The 18,058-nt window shown below is 37.5% G+C and overlaps 1 protein-coding gene across 3 annotated transcripts; it reads left to right on the top strand.

Moving 5' to 3' along the window:
- Positions 1 to 5,483: 5,483 nt before the first annotated feature.
- On the top strand, positions 5,484 to 17,886 carry RB195_003363 (uncharacterized protein; the record flags this gene model as incomplete). Of its 3 annotated transcripts, XM_064200987.1 has the most annotated exons (16): positions 5,484 to 5,599; positions 6,060 to 6,136; positions 6,190 to 6,300; positions 6,519 to 6,632; positions 6,723 to 6,784; positions 6,942 to 7,058; positions 7,871 to 7,933; positions 7,991 to 8,083; positions 8,390 to 8,473; positions 8,607 to 8,648; positions 12,958 to 13,061; positions 15,205 to 15,321; positions 16,334 to 16,422; positions 16,773 to 16,874; positions 17,006 to 17,062; positions 17,141 to 17,886. In XM_064200987.1, the coding sequence occupies 16 exons, from the start codon at positions 5,484 to 5,486 to the stop codon at positions 17,884 to 17,886; spliced, it is 2,094 nt and encodes a 697-aa protein (XP_064056867.1). The 3 variants fall into 3 exon arrangements, with proteins under 3 accessions (XP_064056867.1, XP_064056868.1, XP_013302299.2); XM_064200986.1 differs by lacking the exons at positions 12,958 to 13,061; positions 15,205 to 15,321; positions 16,334 to 16,422; ... (1 more) ...; positions 17,006 to 17,062; positions 17,141 to 17,886 and having other exon boundaries at positions 8,607 to 8,759; XM_013446845.2 differs by lacking the exons at positions 5,484 to 5,599; positions 6,060 to 6,136; positions 6,190 to 6,300; ... (6 more) ...; positions 8,607 to 8,648; positions 12,958 to 13,061 and having other exon boundaries at positions 15,215 to 15,321.
- Positions 17,887 to 18,058: the final 172 nt, after the last annotated feature.

The raw sequence follows: 18,058 nt of genomic DNA, 5'->3' as shown, positions 1-18,058 counted from the left end.
CTGTAACAGTTCACGAAAATGCGGATCCTGCTCCTACCAGCACCCAATCCAAGGAAAAAAAAGTACGTCATATGAAAAGACAACACAGATTACGAAGGAATAAAGTAAAGCAACGAAGAAAACAAAGCTATGTATGATAGCACATATCATCGGCTCTCTAGGATTGAATATTTTAAGTTAAGCGCAAATCTGTGGACTTAACAGAGATGTTGCTGATCATTGGAATTAAATCCACAGGAAGTAAACTAGTGGATGAAGAGATAGGTGCATCATTAAAAGTATCGCTGAGCACCTTGTGAAGACGTCAAACATTGTTTTTTTTTAACGAGAAAATAGAGGATATTTTCACAACTACAGTAGGATCAAAAGGACCTGAAGCCTAGTGCACTAGCATAAGGGTCTGGGCGCGAAACGACACAGTGGATCTAGCGGTTGCGGTTGAGATGCGACCTCCACTCATCTCTGCAGTCCAAGTGGTGCTAGCGATGGTCCAACCACGATCACAACCGCTGCGGTCCAGTGCGCGGCTTCGAGCACAGCTGCTTACGCAACTGCATCAGACTTCAGGTCCTTTTGAGGCAACTATAAGTACGAGAGGTTATATGACAGCGCAGATCTACTAAAAGAATCCAAAGTCTAATAGTATATTAAAATACATATATTCCAACATTCTAACTTGTACACTCCTCATAGCGGCTGAGAACAATCCTTCACCTTTCATACCTAACTAATTCAGCATTATTAAACAGTAACTATATAATTTGCCAGTTTTATCACGGAACTCGACCATTGGTTTCCAATTGAGTCAACTACAAAATGAGGACGGTGCGTTTATCGTATTTGACGGAAATATACGTAAGGTAGAATCAAAACGTCACATCAGAAGAAACAAAGAGTCATTCTACCAGACCCCAGCAATAAAAAAAACACACACACAAAGACTACCAGGGCCCGCTTCAAGCTGACAGATCAAAAAATTTACAACTTATTTGATGTAATAGCACCACGTTTTTTCTTTTAGCTCTTTTGGTTTTAAAGAGAATGCGCATACTTACTTAAAACGTTGCCAATAGAATTGTGAACTGAAATTGTTTGAGCAGTTTGATTCCTAGTGTGGCGACTGCACTCACACTGTAAACATAGTACTAACCGCCAAAACTTATTGGAAGAGCATAGAAATCGTTAATTTGAGGTTATCGAGAAGAAGAGTTGAGGTTTGATGCGGGTTGCGGTGACAAACAATCACTACATCCGTTGAAATCAATAAGATGGCGGATATTCTACTTTTTCTTGCTGGGTTTCAGGTAGAGATAGATTCTTAGTACTTGGGGATAAGATGGAAAAATAATTAGCAGAATAGTGAGGAACTGTTCCACTCTTTCAAGTTTGCAAGTTCAAGGCATTGCGTTTAATTCTGGTGATTATAAAATTTCGAAAATGTCGGGCTGATCCCCGGAAAGAGTGCGCATCGAGGCCTCGACCGTACGGAGGACGAGCAACAGGCACCCATGCGCGTAGCCGACCCATATTGATCGATAGTTCGACGTTCACGTGCTCCAATATTGTTGATTGTCTCTTTTTTCTTTCACTCCTGTCGTTTATAGGTCCCATACAAAGTTATCCAATCTATAACAATCTATAGGAACAAAAAAGTTGACAATTTATGGAACTTCTTAGTGTTAGACGCTAATATTCATCAGAATTTATGGAGAGAAAATTGAAAGTGACTCCAAAGCTGTTGTAGTAGTACGTAAGAAGGATTTTTACTCATATTAGTTCCAAGTAACTTTTGTTTTCAGTCGACATAACCACGGATGAAGGTGATCGAGTGCTTCGTCCTGAATACAAAGTAACAATCAATAATTCTGAAGATTTTTTTGAATATTGGAGATCTATTCTGAAATACGACTCTATCGCAGCAAGCACTATAGTTCGGAAAATGTTTCGGTTCTATCCATCATTTCCTAACTTGTGAGCACCCGCTTAACCGGATATTTCGCCGAAACGAAAACGTTGTAACATTTCCCGGAAGAACACTCAAAATTGTCGCAGTCGTTTATACTTCCGCCTTTCCTTACCGTACTTTTTTTTTAGAATTTCTGAGAAATGATGATCACACCACTGGTTCTTGATTGATAGGATTTTAACTTCTATAACATTATGTCATTGATTAAAACCACGTTTTCTTCGAACTCTTTGGTCTCTCATTTTCTTCTGCTTGTTGAGCTCTCTTCCCTAACCATACTTTTTCGCCAGATTTGCGCACGGAAGGACGAATTTATGTTACAGTCGGATCAAAATGACACGAAGCGCTGTGCAACTGCGTACGCGGCTGCGCTCCAAGCGGTGCGCTGAAGCGCAGCGGTTAGCATCCTGAGGGGACCCTTCCTCGCACCACTCATCACTGCAGTTCGCGAAGGTCCCATCTCGATCCCAACTGCTGGTTTCAGCGTAGCCGCTTACGCAACTGTACCGAGATTCATGTGGTTATGATCCGACTGTATTGTTACGGTAGAGCCAGCCGCTAAATTTCTTGTGTCCGATGCTTACATATTCTATATGTTACACGTTGTTTTCTCTTGATGCAGAAATAAGAACGATCAATTTTTTATTCTGCTGACGTAGCTTTATGATCCTCTAGATTGGAATGTTTTTCATGCACCCTGTTATGTGGATGGGATGTCAGTGAATGTGGGTCCTACCACGCCCACAATTGGATATGCATACGTGTGGCGCAAAAATAATGCCTCGCTATGATCGTGATTGTAGCCCCTAAATATTATTGTAGCCCCAAAATTTTACATTATTTGTGGAATAATTGTGCGACTTTTTAGTTTGGCGTGTTTACGCTGATTGAGTCACGTTATATATAATAATCTCGATTTTCTGTTTTTTTTTTCTGTTTGTTTTCTTTTTTCTTTTAGAATTTTGTTTTTGATATTGGTGAGGTACATAGGAGAGTTTGCATATTTTCCGACATAAAAGAAGAGTACTTGTGTTATTCTTGTACGTATTTTTGGTGATTTCCGTCTATTATGACCTACTGTCAATCAATAGTGAGCAAAGTAGTGCCGTGTTAGCGATTTATGCTGACAATTCATTGTTAGCAACGAAAAAGGAGGTGTGACTTCACGTTGATGTACTGGTTTTTTTTTGTTAGGAAGCAAAAACAGCTTCTATTTGATGACGGATAATCGTGGCTGAACTGAAAATTGCTTGATGACAAAATATTGTCGGTGTGGAAATTTGTCGTTGTGTTGTGTAAACACTCGAGTGTGCTTTGCAACTCCACTTTTTGTTTGTTTCGTGTTTCTTTCTCTCATATAACCATCCAGTGCACACAGTTTACCTAATGGATGGGAACTGTGTGCGTGATTTACATTTGTACTTATGATTAATATAGTATGATCAAACGACAATAAGTCTGGTGCAGTTGCCTGAAGGAGCTAGCGGTTGCGATCGAGATGGGACCCTCGCTAGCTCCATTCATTGCTGCAGTTCGTGACGATGCGCTTACGCAGCTGCACCGAGCTTCACGTTGTTTTGACACGACTATATGAACCTTATTTCAACACAGTGACCTCGACGAGTTCTTATGTTAATATAATTGATAAATAATAATTATAATTAATTGATAAATATTCAACATTAATCTATGATTAATGTTGAATATTTATCAATTAATTATTTATTAATCAATGAATGTTAATTTGCTCTTAACATTATCCCTTGATCGCTGTAGTAAAGATTTTAAAAATGTCATATATTGTGCGGGGTAAGCTATAAACGTTTTCAGACTTGACTCAATACAATTAAAGATCGCTTATCTGCCACTAGCAGCTAACATTTCACGTGCGATGCGGAAGATTTTTTTATTTTTGTTTTATGTTTCCATTCTGCTTATGAACAGATGTCGGACTGATATCTGTTCATCATCCAGAAAATTCGACTACCAATCTTGATTAAGTATGATATAATGACTATGTATTTTGCTATTTTGAACATTGATTTCTTTCGTACTAACAATTTTATTTCTGCCTCTCTCACAGGTTGTACTGACTAAGGCTATAGTTGATGCCTAATCCGTTGATCCTCATTGCCGCATTGGGGTTGCGACAGGAGAATGTACTTGTTGACCCGACCATCTTAGAGCTGAATTCGCACGCGATGAGGTTGAGTAAAAATGGACCAAAACCACGTAGTTAATGGAACAAAAGTTTTTGTATGGACTTTTGTTTTCGCTTTATTTTCGTGTCAGCGCAATTTTCACTCTTCATGTACATGTAGCCGTCGATACGTAACTTTGCCCAGGCCACCGCGGTGCACGCCCATATTGTGGTCGCATTTATATTTATTATTACTCTTTGTTTTATTTACGTTCACTCTCAATTTCCTGAAAAAATGGGTCTCAACCGGCCTTTGAGGCCGAATTTTCCAACGAGGCATCTGAGAACGCCCCAGACTCCATTGCACACGTGCCGCGTCTGCGAGGGAACGGACGACAATCAGGGAGCTAGTGTTGTGTTTTCAGCTGCTTTTCAGCTGAAGACGAAAGTCTTAACCAATATAAGTACCACTCGAGATTGGGCATAGGTTGGTTGACAGAGCACATCCTACGTCAACTGGAAAACAACTGCAGCCAATTATGTGCGTCCGGTTTTGTATTCATTTGCCGTGACTCGCGTCTAAATTAAACAGACAGTGCCAGATACGAGTCTTAGAGAACTCGCTCTTTTACTCTTTTGCTCCTCAGCAGCATTAGGTGCGTGTTAAACCCTTTGCCCTGTTCGTACTGTTTGGAACTTTTATTGTAGCCTTTTGTTAGCTTACCTTTCTGAGAACTTTCCAGAAAGTAACATCTTTGCTGTTATGTTTATTACAATTAAACATCGACTTTATTCACATCACGACAGTAGTTGTTCCTTTCTTTTTTCGTTCAAAACGCGGAAACAAGAATTAATCAAGTAGCGTTGTCTTTTTTGTTTGTATTCGTCGATTTTTATTACTATTATATTATTATATTATTTTTATTTATTAACGATTACAATTATAATTGACAATTTAGTCCTGATTAAATTAAATTAGATTAAGAATTAATTAAACTAATTAGATTAATTAAATAGTGTGCAAGCTTTTACGTTACATTTTATGTGTGGTAAACGAATTCGAAATTAAAAATTTCATTTGAAATAAACAAAACCACGACACCAGATTCGTACTGGAGCATATTTTTGAACGGTTACTGTGGCTACTACAGCGGGTTTTTTTGTCGTAACCACATCGAAGTTGAGATTTTCGTTACTTGTTACACCACAGGGACCGAAATATGTGCGTGTCAAAAATGTTCCAACGTTGACAAGGAAATTAGGTCTTTCTGAGAAGTAATGTAGACAGTATGGCGAAAAAAAAGCTGAATTCTACCTTGCGTATTTCAGAATGTCAGTTACAGCGATTTGATCTTTTATTACGCTCAAAGCTGAACGATGTCAAGACAGCATACAACAATAGCAGAACACTTTAACATGACTACCGAAGAGATGGGACCTGATAACGATCGATGGGATGACACTGGACCAATTATTGGTGATTTGCGTGATAGGTGAGCCTCGTGTTTGACATCGCTAGTTCATTTTTTCTTAAGTTTTTATAATTGGATTTTGTGAGAAAATTATCCATTATGAAAGTTTTATTGAGCTAAGGACCAAGGAGTAGACATGAGGTTTTCTCGAAAGGTAGCGCGCCAATTTAGCTGTAGACAGAATGCTGCAACCGTCTCATCTCAGGAAATTTTCAGGACTGATCAAGAGGCTTTTCTAGAGACTCAAGAATGTCATCACGTTAAGACTAAAGATATATTGCATTTGTAAAAACACTCAAGTACTTGGACATAAAAACAATGAATGACTTAATCATTTGCGAAAAAAAAAACTTAAATAATTAGGAGAAAGGATCACATAGCTTGTATTTTAATTTAGAATTCGTATTCCTTGCCAATTTTTTTTAGGAGCAAGTTTTCTACTCTTAATTACGGATTTAGATGACGAAGTAACAAATTTTAGGCCCGCTGTCTGCATTACTCTCCATGATATGTTGGTTGACCGTCAGTTGCGGGTGAGCCAGCGAATTTTTTGCATAGGTAAGCGTTGTATTAGATATTATTAAGTTGTTTTTATCCCTAATTTCGTTCAGGAACCTTTCTATTGTTGTGTCTTATTTTGATGATGTTATTTTTGTTTTTATTAATTGGTTTTAATCAAGTGATGCATGACATATCCTTTCAAGAACATCAAAATAAGCAAGGTAAGTCCTCAATAATTTTGTTAACTTTATTTTCATGTTGCACACCTTCTTTAAGCCCTTACAAGTATTGCGTTTAATGTGATTTTCCTTTAAAATTACTCTTTATATAATACGTTGTCAATATATTTTTCCCGACACCTATTAAACAATTATTCGTTTTGATCACGAGTATCGTCGTGGAAGACGACTTGATCTATCTAAGTTTTTTGATGGTTTAGGATTGCATATGATACCAAATTTTGGCACTGGTATCGATAATAACATATTAAATCTCAGCAGAGATAATGTTGCAAGAGGACGATACGTTGAAATTATCCAGGACTATCTTGATGGTATATTTACAAAGCAAGCTTCTTGATAATTGTTTATGTAGTGTTCTCACCAATGATATTAAATACAATCTAAAGTATTACTTCTTTTAGCGTATAAGAAAGAACAGCTGTCACGAGCTAACTTTACAAAACAGTGCAGCCCTCTCGAGAAGGTAAATTACCCCTTAATTCTAATCTCATTCACTTTTGAATGCCATGACCAGTAAAGAGAAGCGAAAAAATTGGGAAATTGAACATCGATTGCAGAAAACAGTCTCCTCTATTCGTAATAAGATAATAGTTTCCTCTATTCGTAGTAAGATATTTCAGCCTCTACATGCTTGGTGTGATTTTCCTCTGAAGATATTTGAGGACGCGGGATGTACAGCTGTTAATCGCTACGGTTATGATAGTGGCGAACCATGCTTGCTCTTCGAATTAAAATTAGTGAGTTGAGCGATTTCAACACTTCTCGAGCAATACATGGCTCCTATTTGCTGAAGCAGAACCGTAACAGTTGATTGAATTGTTTCCTGTCATTGTTTTGCCCAGGGAGCACCGCTTCTTTCCCCATGTTTAACAGTAAAGTGTCGGTCAGAAGGCGAAGATCCTCCTCAGGATTCCTGCCAAAAAAGAGCGTTTTTTTTTTGCCCGTGGTGCACATGAGGACGACATTTTTTACTACTTATTTTTCCTTGTTTTGTTTTCTACGTTTTCCAATTTTTTTTCTTGTTGCGTAGACCGTCTGGGTGCAAATATAGTTGTGTAGAAACGTGACGTGAGTCCTGGTTCGATTGCATAGGTGGCTGCTTTTGAAGTGGCGCGGTGGGACGTCTATTAATCTTAGCACTCCGAATCCAGCTGGTGAGATTCCCACTTTGATCGCAACGGCTTACGCCATGGAACCTGGCGCCGGGTCATTTTGGCTTGACTTTCTGTCATAACATAATAGACGTTTTGAGTGACTGAGCAAAAAACCGTACAAGTAATCTTAATTGTTCTTTTTCTCCGTCCTTCATTCTGTAAGTGCAACCTTCGTTACTGCGAATGTTCCGAATTACTCAAAAAGCTTTGTCAAAGGTTCGTAAATTTTAATTTCTTGGTTATTATATCCACTGCAAAAAAAAAAGAATGAAGAAAGTACAACTTCTGACTTTGCCTTATGTAAAATTGAAGAATTTTGCTTCATCGAACAGAAGACTTCGTGCTACGAGAAAAATATGTCGATATTGTTTAGATGACTTTGCTGTTATTTTAAGGAAACTACTTGGACGCCGAAGTTCAGTCGCAATGTCACGAATTTGCCATTGAAATGTGATGCGGTATTATTTTTAGTATACGCACGCATCATTCCAGTATCTCCACTAATTCTTTTTCAGTATGATCATCTTGCAATGAGGATCAACACCAACGTTAAATACGTGCTTCCTTTTGATGGGAGTACACGATATGGTGGCTTTCCATTAAATAAGGTCGGCTTTTTTTCGCTTGATTTGAAGGTCCTATTGCACTTTGGGATTGCCCGGAAAAGCGAAGGGTCGGACAAACGTTTTCTCCAAAAGGGCGATCCTCGAAGGGTTTTGTAAATTAACAGAAGCCTTCATTGCTGTGTATTTTGAATTACTTCCTGCTTCAGCTTTTTTTTAACGTACATTCGTATTCGCGAGCATCATCTTTATTTTTCTTTGTTGTTGATTTTTTGGAGAACATTTCCTTTATCCGGTTAGCATCTGCTCTAAAAATAATTTCTGCAAGCCGTAGAGCATACTGAATTATAGATCCCTTCAAGGCCGATATCTGATAAGGAAGGTAGAGATGTGTCTGATGAAAATGGGGAGACGCTATACGACCAACCTCCGCTTGTGAGCTCATTTTCATCTTTTTTTTTCTGGAATAGTTATAATATGTTCTCAGCAAGGTCTACTAATAATAATGGTTAAAGTACAAAGTAGAAGTTCTTTCGATCTTCTGAATTATAATAATTAATCTTTTAAGATTATGGTGAAGTTACTACTTTCAAAGAGCGTACATACAACAGTACGTTGCTACATAGCCAACAAAACTCCTGATACTTCCATTCTGAACTTTGCCGAGATGCCAGGGAGTCGTATTGTTCAATTTGATATATTGTACCCATATGCAGAATAAAGAGTATATATCTGTTCTGTTGTAAGCATAAGTTTTGTCTTAATGAGTTCGGAACATCAGGCAGGCTTCATTTCTTCAAAACGACCTCGGAGTGGGCGAAGACGCGCTATGCATAAGCATTTTTAAGGCACTTATTCATGTATTTCCTTTCAAAGCTTAGCGTGTCAGAACGAAATTGCAGCTCTGTGATGTAAACAAGGGCAAACAACAAGCAAACAAGGGAGTATGATGCCAATTATTGACCTTATTTTATTACTAATTAGCGTTTTTATTCTTGGAGCAATCACAGCGTATTGGCGAAGGGCTTCGTTCGGAAGTATAGCCGCTTTGATTTTCAGTTAAAAACAGAAATGGACAGCCGCATCTGATATAGAAACGGTATTTGCTACCACCATTTCACTTTTCACGAAGAAAAAAAAGTCTTTCTCAACAGAAAACAGCGCAGGAATGACGTGGATTCACTAGGATATCGAAGAAGGTTGAGATAAAATTATCGTATCAGATAGGACTAAGGTTAATTAACTGTTTAATTAATTAACTGAGTAATTATAACTGTATTTCGAGATCTGAAGTTAGAAAACAGAAACAAAAAACAACAGATGTTCATTCTCACCTCACACCTAAAATTTTCAACAAAAAAAAATTCTATATGTGGCGAGGAAAATTCACGTCCTGGATTATCATCACTACTTTATATACTTTGAACGTAGCGAAAGGTTGTCGAAAATTTCTCGAATACGGGATTTTCAATTACAAAAATTTCCAAAAATGGACAAACTCTTAGGAAATGAGTAGTCTGTTGCCTTTTCCCCGCGATGGAGGATTGAGGAAAAGAAGACAGTAACGCTAGCTTCCTTATTCCAATTTATTTATGGTAGTAACATCGAATATAGGCATATGTCAAGATTTTACGGTCGTGAATGGAAAGCGAACACGCAGCATGCCCATAAATCATTGGCGAAGTCCCTTTCAAGAATTGGAGTTTTTTTTTCTCTGGAAATACAGACGGTACACATTCCTTGAATCCTGTGAATTGCCGATGACGTTGCAGTTTAATTTTCCTCATTTTCAAAATGTTATCATGTTACAGGGAAGAACCTTATTCATATATGATTCCTTCAGTTTATCGGATCCAATTTTTAAGTTTTGGAATTTGTGGAATGAGCTATCCTTATCTTATGCGTATTTAATGTCCCATGTGATTACTTGATTACTTTAAAATCAACGTGATGAGAAAAATCGTTAACCTCGCCGAGGTTTTTCCTCTATCCCTTTACAACTCATTCGTAAGTACAGATAAGACTTCTTTGAGTAATTTTGAAGAAAAAAATCATAAAATTCATCATTAAAAAAATACTCGTTGACTTTGCTGAAGTTATTCGTTTAGCCCTTTGCAACTCATTTCTAGGCACACACGAGACCTCTCAGAGTATCAGCTCTTTCATTCAAATGGAAAAAACATGATAACAGAATCAACAAAAGAATCGAAGGAAAAATGCAGTGGAAATTTGAAAAGCACGTAATCGGGGTGGTAGTGATTTCAAGATTCGTTCCTTTAGGGCCCAGGTTCGATTTTTCCAAAAATATGATTAGAACAAATAGAACGGTAAAATCTCCGTCCGTTTCTCATCGCAGAGGTTTGTTGCCGGCCATGAAGTCGCAATGAGTAGGTCTGGATTTTGATTTCCTATTTGTATCACAAAAGTAGAGGGGAAATCGCTAGGAGCGGAGAGACGCAGAAAGGTCGTTAAAACTTTTTTCATACACTTTTTCTATCGTCCTGATCAATCACAGAAAGATACAACTGGGAATGTTGTCAAGAGTGACAAAATATTGAATGATTTTGAGAATTTCTCACAATTTATACATTCACCTAAACGGGAGAGCACTGGGAAAGCTCCGCGTAAATGTTTTCTGATGAAATTAACTGTGAAGAGGGATTCCTGTGATCACAACTTTGTAGTAAATACGATAAATTGTGGTCTGCAGACAAAAATTTGACCTCATCTCCAACTCCCAGCTTTAGATGATGGTCAAATCATCGTCATTTTCAAATCGTCACCATCAACGATAGTCGCACTACGGTAGTAATGAAAGTAATGGTGTTTTTCTTCTCGTTCTTTTTCTTTTTTTGATGCTTTAAGGTACAAATTATAAATTTTAGATTTTTTTGCTATGAGGCTACATGTGCCGATATTTCGTCTAGGCTTGAGAGGTTGTGTATCTATATGATCTAGGATCGACGAAATGTGTATCGGGTAAAGGATGCGCGTGAGCGGCGCCGGACGTGTCGCGGTCTCCCACGTCGACATAGATGACCACATAAATTCTTATCTCTTCGAAATATATTATAATATAGAGTAATGAATAAATTACAAACTAATAAATAAATGAAAAAAGTATAGTATCGAGTTTTATAAGTGGTACAGCTTAAAATGTACTGTGTAAGATGAAAAAAGTATGGTATAATAGATAAAATAGATAATAATAAACAAATTCCGATGATAATAATGTAAAATATAATAAATCGTCTACAGTTATTTTTTCTAGAAGGAAATGCACTACGTTTTTTGACATATTTATTTTCTATTGTAATTATAGTTCAAAAATTTTGTATTTTTAGTTCAAAAACCATCAACACGCGATGTTGTGGATGAGATAACGAGAGATTAAAAATCGCAAGAAGCCCAACATACACAGTTCATTGAAACAAACTTCTTCCGTTGCTATGACATATTTTTTAAGCCACATAGAATCAATAATCATATGTTAAACTACAATTTTTCCAGATTCATTTGTTCACTGTTTTCTGGAGAAACTTCGAGAAATTCTTCGAATTGCCGTATCCATGAAAACGTTTCGAAATGCCCTTTTGATCGTAATCTCGTCTGAGATCTGGGCAGAATCTACGTGAAGTATCTCAACACTCAATCTCATTCCCGTTGTTTCTTCCACCAGGAATGAACTTGATCCTCGTATCGTTTCTAGCTACGGAATTCTTCCATAAAGAACGTCATATTTCCATTTAATATCTTTTAATTTTTTCTCTAAAAATTCAATTTTTTGCGTGCTTTTTTTCAAAAATTCCATTATTACCAGCATATTGCAATCATTTTTCTAAAATTTTATCTACAATGAATAACTGTTGCGATCAAAGGAAAAATGTTGCTGAGTAATGTTTTAGGATTTTTTTTTTTTTGATTCTCTTGGAAATTGTTCTAACGAGGAGCGGAGAACTGATTTTCATATTCACACCGTCGCTGTATGTATTTTTGCTTTTTTTTTCGTAATCTTTCGCATATTTCTGTGGTATTTCTGGAATATTCGGCATAGAATAAGGAATTTAACTTTCTCATTCCGTACAATATGTGACTAGAACTAAAAACTCGACGCTATGATCGTTAGAACAGCATTTCTCATGTTTCTGTCAAAGAATTCCTCTCTTTTCAGTTCGTTTTCGCTTTCAACAAGAAATTTCTACTCTTCGATGCGTTGAAAACCGACGTTTCTCTTTATTTCCCAAAAAACACATGTAAAAGCAATAAGCATTAAGCTTCAAATGGATTTTTCTAGAGAACTCAAGAACTAAGTTGTTTATGAGAGATTTTGAAAATAAGTAAAAATTCCACATGGTGCTGCTCTTCACGTGAACTTGAACGAAATTGTAAGATAGAGATCCTACACACTATCCAACCGTACCATCTCACGTCCTTCTTAAAGGCATCACCCCACGAATCTGGGGTGGTGCGGATTTCAGGTGGAGAATTCCTATACGGGGTCATAGATTGTGGAAAGAAGGGCGAATCCGTCCATTTCTTCCTAGTTCGGCCCAGAAGATATGCGCATGCACAAGGCTGGCGCGCTCCAATCGAACTCGTTGTAGAAAATAGCGCGCCGGAACTCCCGAAGCCAAGCCGTATCTTCTGGGCCGTTTTTTACGGCAATTAGGAAGAAATGGATGGAATCGCCCTCTTGCCCATAATCTACGACTCCGTATAGGCGTAACCCACCCGCACCATCCCAGATTCGTGGAGTGATGCCTTTAAATATCGTTGAGTATTTATCATGTACCATTTCTGGATAATGTCCGGTCCTGGACATATTTTAATTATTTCACTTCAACCCACGTCTTGAAATGGTCGTCATTGCTTATTCATTGCTTACTCATTTCCAAACTATGCCTGTCGCTTTTAATTAGGATGTAAACGTTAGCTTTGTTTCCAAATTCCTTAAAAATAACCAACACACTCGCCAGAGCTTAGGGAACTCACTTGCTATTGATATATCCGATAAAATTAAGAGGTCAGTCAATGAATAATGTGTTCTTTTTATAACTCTATTTTTTTTTAACTGGATAATTTTTTTCATTGACGGAATCAACGTGTTGAGGTCTACTAATAGTCGACTGTAGATCTTTTCTATTTTTTTTATTTGAAAGCATCCAAATTCGAAATTTTTTGTTGGAAAATGGTCACGGGGAAATTCCAGCAGTTTCTTTCATAACGTTTTCAAAAAAAAAACACTTTTTTCCTATGGGCAGGCGTGCGAATGTTTTAAAGTAATAAAATCACTTATAGCTCTCATTCAAATAAAATCACTTATAGCTCTCATTCATCCATTCACTCGTCCACGTACACCAATCGTGTGCGCCCCCCCAAAAAAAAAAAAAAAAAGAAAGAAAGAAAACACAATTGCCTTAGTCAGAACTTCAAAAGAAAAAAAACCGGCACACCCAACTTATTGTCAATGGAGTCGGGTGCAGTCCTTTTTGTGGCGGATAAGATGCAGATCAAATGACGACATACGTTCCCTCGGGAAAATGAAGAATCCTCCTATCAAATTCACTTATAAACTCATTCATCGCAAATTTTCCGTCGTCTATCAATAATCAATTATTGACAATTTCTTGGCGATTTGTGCAATGACAATTACGATCGATGGGAGTGAGTTTGTAAGTACAAACAAGGAGTCGCTTGTCGCTATGTACATATGGCTGACATAAAACCGGGTGATGTGTTTTGCCTACGGTGAAAGGCTTGGTTCAGAAGATAACAAGACGTTCATCATGTCATCAAAAACTAATAACGATAAGAAAAATCATTTATTTTTTCTGTTTCTTTTCTATTTTTCTTCTTCTATTTATTTTTTATAATTTATATTTATCTATCAAACTGTATCCCCTTCAAGGTCTTTCACATTGTAATTTTCCACCTCGGAAGAATTCCTGCACCTTGAAATCAGTAAGTATTATTGGCAGCAATTAATCAGTCGGCACACCTTACCTCTCACCACCCTTAGAGAGGTGGAAAAAACTAAATATGCACTGAAAAATTCAAAATTGAAGTTAGTCTCAGGAATTTTCTCGAAGAATAGAAATAAACCGGAGCAAACCACAGATATTTAGCCTCTTCGTGTTCTGAATAAAAAGAATTTGATACAGCTCTAACAGAAAATAATGCTCTTTCCATCGTTGTTTATGGAAATATGAAAGAAAAAAGAATCAGAAGAATCGATTTATGTTATATGGTTATTCAGGGTTAAGATGAAGTTAAGGAAGAACAGCTAAACGCTGTAAGGAAGAGATTTTTCAAGGTTTCTATGATTTTAACACGATCCTTCGATAAAAAACGAATGTCGTCAACCTCAGTAACCGAATAGCAAATACGACTCTATTTACTAAGTTATAAATCATTCCAAAGATAAAAATAAAGATATAATTTAAAGTTAAAGTGAAACTGAAATTTATACTTTAAGTAGATCAGAATAAGATCGGAGTGAAGAATTGTCTCTTGAAGTTTACCTGATTAAAAAAAATTTTTTTTTAGCATTTTATACTTTGTTCCTAAGTAGCGCCATGCTCTGTCACATAATGAATAAACACAGAAATTTAAAAAATTTAAATTAAAATAAATAAAAAATTAAAAATAAATTTAAAAATTTTAAATTTAAAAAAGTCCAGAATGATTTTGTCCTGGATTCTCGGGCTATTTTTTAATCGTACAAAACGTTTCGAACACAGTTTCAATGAGACTCTTTGTGAACGTAAATGTTATCATTTGTAAAAGTTTGCTGAAAAATAAATCCCATGGATTAGTTCAACTTTAATTTTCTACAAACTTTTTAATAAAATGTGATTTGTCACTGGAATAATCGTATTATTAGATTTATTAAATATTACTTAGATTATTAAATCCGTTAGCTCTTGTCTCAGGAAAAAAATTCTGTTTCTATGACGATCCTACTCTGCACAATTACAATTTTATAATTTCTTCTTTTTATTACGTCTAAAACTTTGTGTTGCCGATAGCGCCGCCAGATTTATTTTTTTGAATGTGGACTGTAAAAATTGTAAACATCTGTGAAGAAATGACGTAGATTGTTGTTGTTCTTGGATTTTTTTTTTTACCGTGACTGCAAATTTAGAGGATAATCTTACGAATTATAGGTGGACAATAATGGATGTTTTCGAAAAAGTGTTTCGACGAAATCGAATGAAAACACAACATCTTATTTCAATTGCATGTCTATCACTATTAGCATATATCGTTGTACGCACTACTAGGTATGTTTCCCACAATAAATTTTCTTTTACTATATACTGTTCACAACATTTGAGTGGCAACTATTTCTATTCTCCAAACAAAATAAAGAGGGACAAATTTACTTCGCTTTTTTTGTTGTGTTTTAAAGTCAGTACTGGTTTAGTCCCAGATCCATAATGTCGACGATCAGTTTACCAGGATGTAAACGTCACATTTTTCTCTAGTTCTTACCGTGCCGCCTCTCTTAGACTGCCAAAGTTCACAGATCCGCGGGTAGCCTTAAAGGCATCGCCCCACGAGTCTGGGGTGGTACGGGTTTCAGCTGGAGTATCCGTACACGGGGTCGTAGATTATGGAGACGAGAGTAGTTCCGCTCATCTCTCCCTGAATCACTGCAAATAGCCGCCTCCAGAGTGTTGTTTTGTACGACGCCATCCATTGCAACGCTCCACCCCTTCCGCCGCCTCCGCCCTGCGATTCGTCTAAAATCAATTCGGACTGCCCTGATAGGCAGTAAGAGACGCTACGCGTGCAAGGGTGGCGCTTTGCGATAGAAGGCGTCGTACAAAACAGCATTCAGGGCCGGCTGCTTGCAGTGATTCAGGGAGAGATGAGCGGAACCACCCCGGTCTCCATAATCTACGACCCCGTGTAAGGATACTCCACCTGAAATCCGTACCACCCCAGGTTCGTGGTATTCTGCTTTCAAAAGCATCACCCCATGATTCTAGGGGTAAGGGTTTCGGTTATAGGTGGGTTAGCCCCATACGAGGTCGTAGGTTGTGGGGAAGAGGGTGATTCCATTTATCTTTCCCTGTGGTGGAATCGGACCACCCCGGAATGCTGTGATGTCGATGCAGATTTCAAATAGCCATTTTTGTTTTTTTGCTGTGAAATTTCAGTAGCTCAGTGTTCAATGTGAAATACACATTTCCTTCCGAAAAAAAATGTACTTTCGAATAGTAGGGATTCTACAGTAGCACAAGAGCCTTCTACACATTTCAATGAGTACTTGTCTCTCTTATTTTGTAGGATTCTCACACCGTCTGCTGGTAACATGAAGAGCTTCTATATTAACAAATACGAGACTCATGAAGATGTTTCAAAGAAGATGAATGAGAGTGAGTTGATGATTATACTGTAAATTTACGAAAATCTCACTGTCAAGTCAGAATGAAGTAGTTCAAAAAGGTCCTGAAGTCGTGTAGTCGAGCTAGCGACGATCCATAAGTGAATCCATAAGTGGGTCGTCGTTAGCTCGACTCGGACTCAGCGGAGACGAGTAGAGTTAGCGAGTTCGTTCTATCTATCTCGACTGTAACCGTTATCTCCATCGTTGCGCTTCGATCGCAGCCGCCTACGCAACTGCACCAAGCTTCAGTCCTTTTAGATCCGACTACTCTATAGAGCTTATCTTTGTTGGAGATGGAAAGCCATTAATATTTCACGTAGAAATTTTATTTTTTTTCAGTGCGCGTAAGTCGTGAAAACTACCTCAAAGCAAATCCGAGTGGCATCGACGAGTTTCCAGAATTGAAAAAAGAATACGATGGAAACGAAGATCACCGTACTGGTTCGTGATAAGAATTCGCAATTTTTCAATTCAGAAACATTCAACGCTGGAAAGCCTAGTTTTCTTTTCTGTTTCGGCAGTAGAACTTCTTCTTGCGGAGCTGGGATGAATTTTTACTTTTATTTTTGTAGAGCGTGAACTTAATGAAATAAACGATGAAGAGCAAGCAGTGAGGGAAGTACAGCAAGGTGATACTTCTAGAAATTAGTTTTGGAGATAAACATGATTTATTTTCAAAATCACACCGAAAGAGTTACATATTTTAGATAAAAACGATCGAGACAGTGGTAACGATATAGCAGATCTTCCCACTAAATCAAGGGAACACATTCAATTTATTCAGGAGGTTCCAGATACCATTAATGCAACTACGGACTCTTCCACATCAACTCCAAGCACGACAACCTTAGCGGATATTCTCAGTTTCAGATCGAGCGTTGCGCTATTTACGAAAAAACCCGTAGAAGCAACCATAGAAAAGCTGGAAGAAACTCCCGTTAATATGGATTATGTGAATAATTTGGAGGAACGCTTCAACACGAATGAGGATCATCCTCGAATCGCCGACTATCAATTATACCCAACAGAAGAGATTTCGAACGAAACTAATGTCGAGAAGACATTTCCCGTACCAAACATTCCCGGTGCACTCACAAACCTAACCTTCTCGGAAAAATCGAGCCAGAATCCTGAAATTCTCGTTAACCAAGCAAACAATGAAACGACCACGAACGTTGGCGCTACTGCTGTGGATATCACCACTGTTCCCTATTCGTTTTCTGGGAGACCAGAAGCTTCTGAAGTAGATCACAGTCGCGGAGACGAAGCAGTTAACATCAGTCACGTCAAGGATTTGCAACAACGTGAAGAACAGCTAGGAAAAGTGGAAAAAAATAATTCAGTGATAGAAAAGATGGATCAAAAAGGAAACGATATTTTGGAGAATGCTGACACAACAAGAGAGAAACGAGAGCAACTTGACTCGAACGACATAAGTCAGTTTATAATTTGACGGGGTTTTGAATATAATGTGTTTTGTAATGTAATTTATAAGTGAGAATTAATAAGTGCAATTGTAAAAGTTCACCACATACAAGAATTTCTATCTTCTCCATAAATATTTCGATTATTGTTGCGGTGATGCGAATATTTCCATAGAAATTCTATTATATTTCAATTGAACT

Source organism: Necator americanus, chromosome IV (assembly GCF_031761385.1).
Source record: "Necator americanus strain Aroian chromosome IV, whole genome shotgun sequence".
NCBI classification, from domain to species: Eukaryota; Metazoa; Nematoda; class Chromadorea; order Rhabditida; family Ancylostomatidae; genus Necator; species Necator americanus.
Note: the sequence above shows the minus strand (reverse complement) of the source record. Positions and strands in the feature narration are given on the sequence as shown.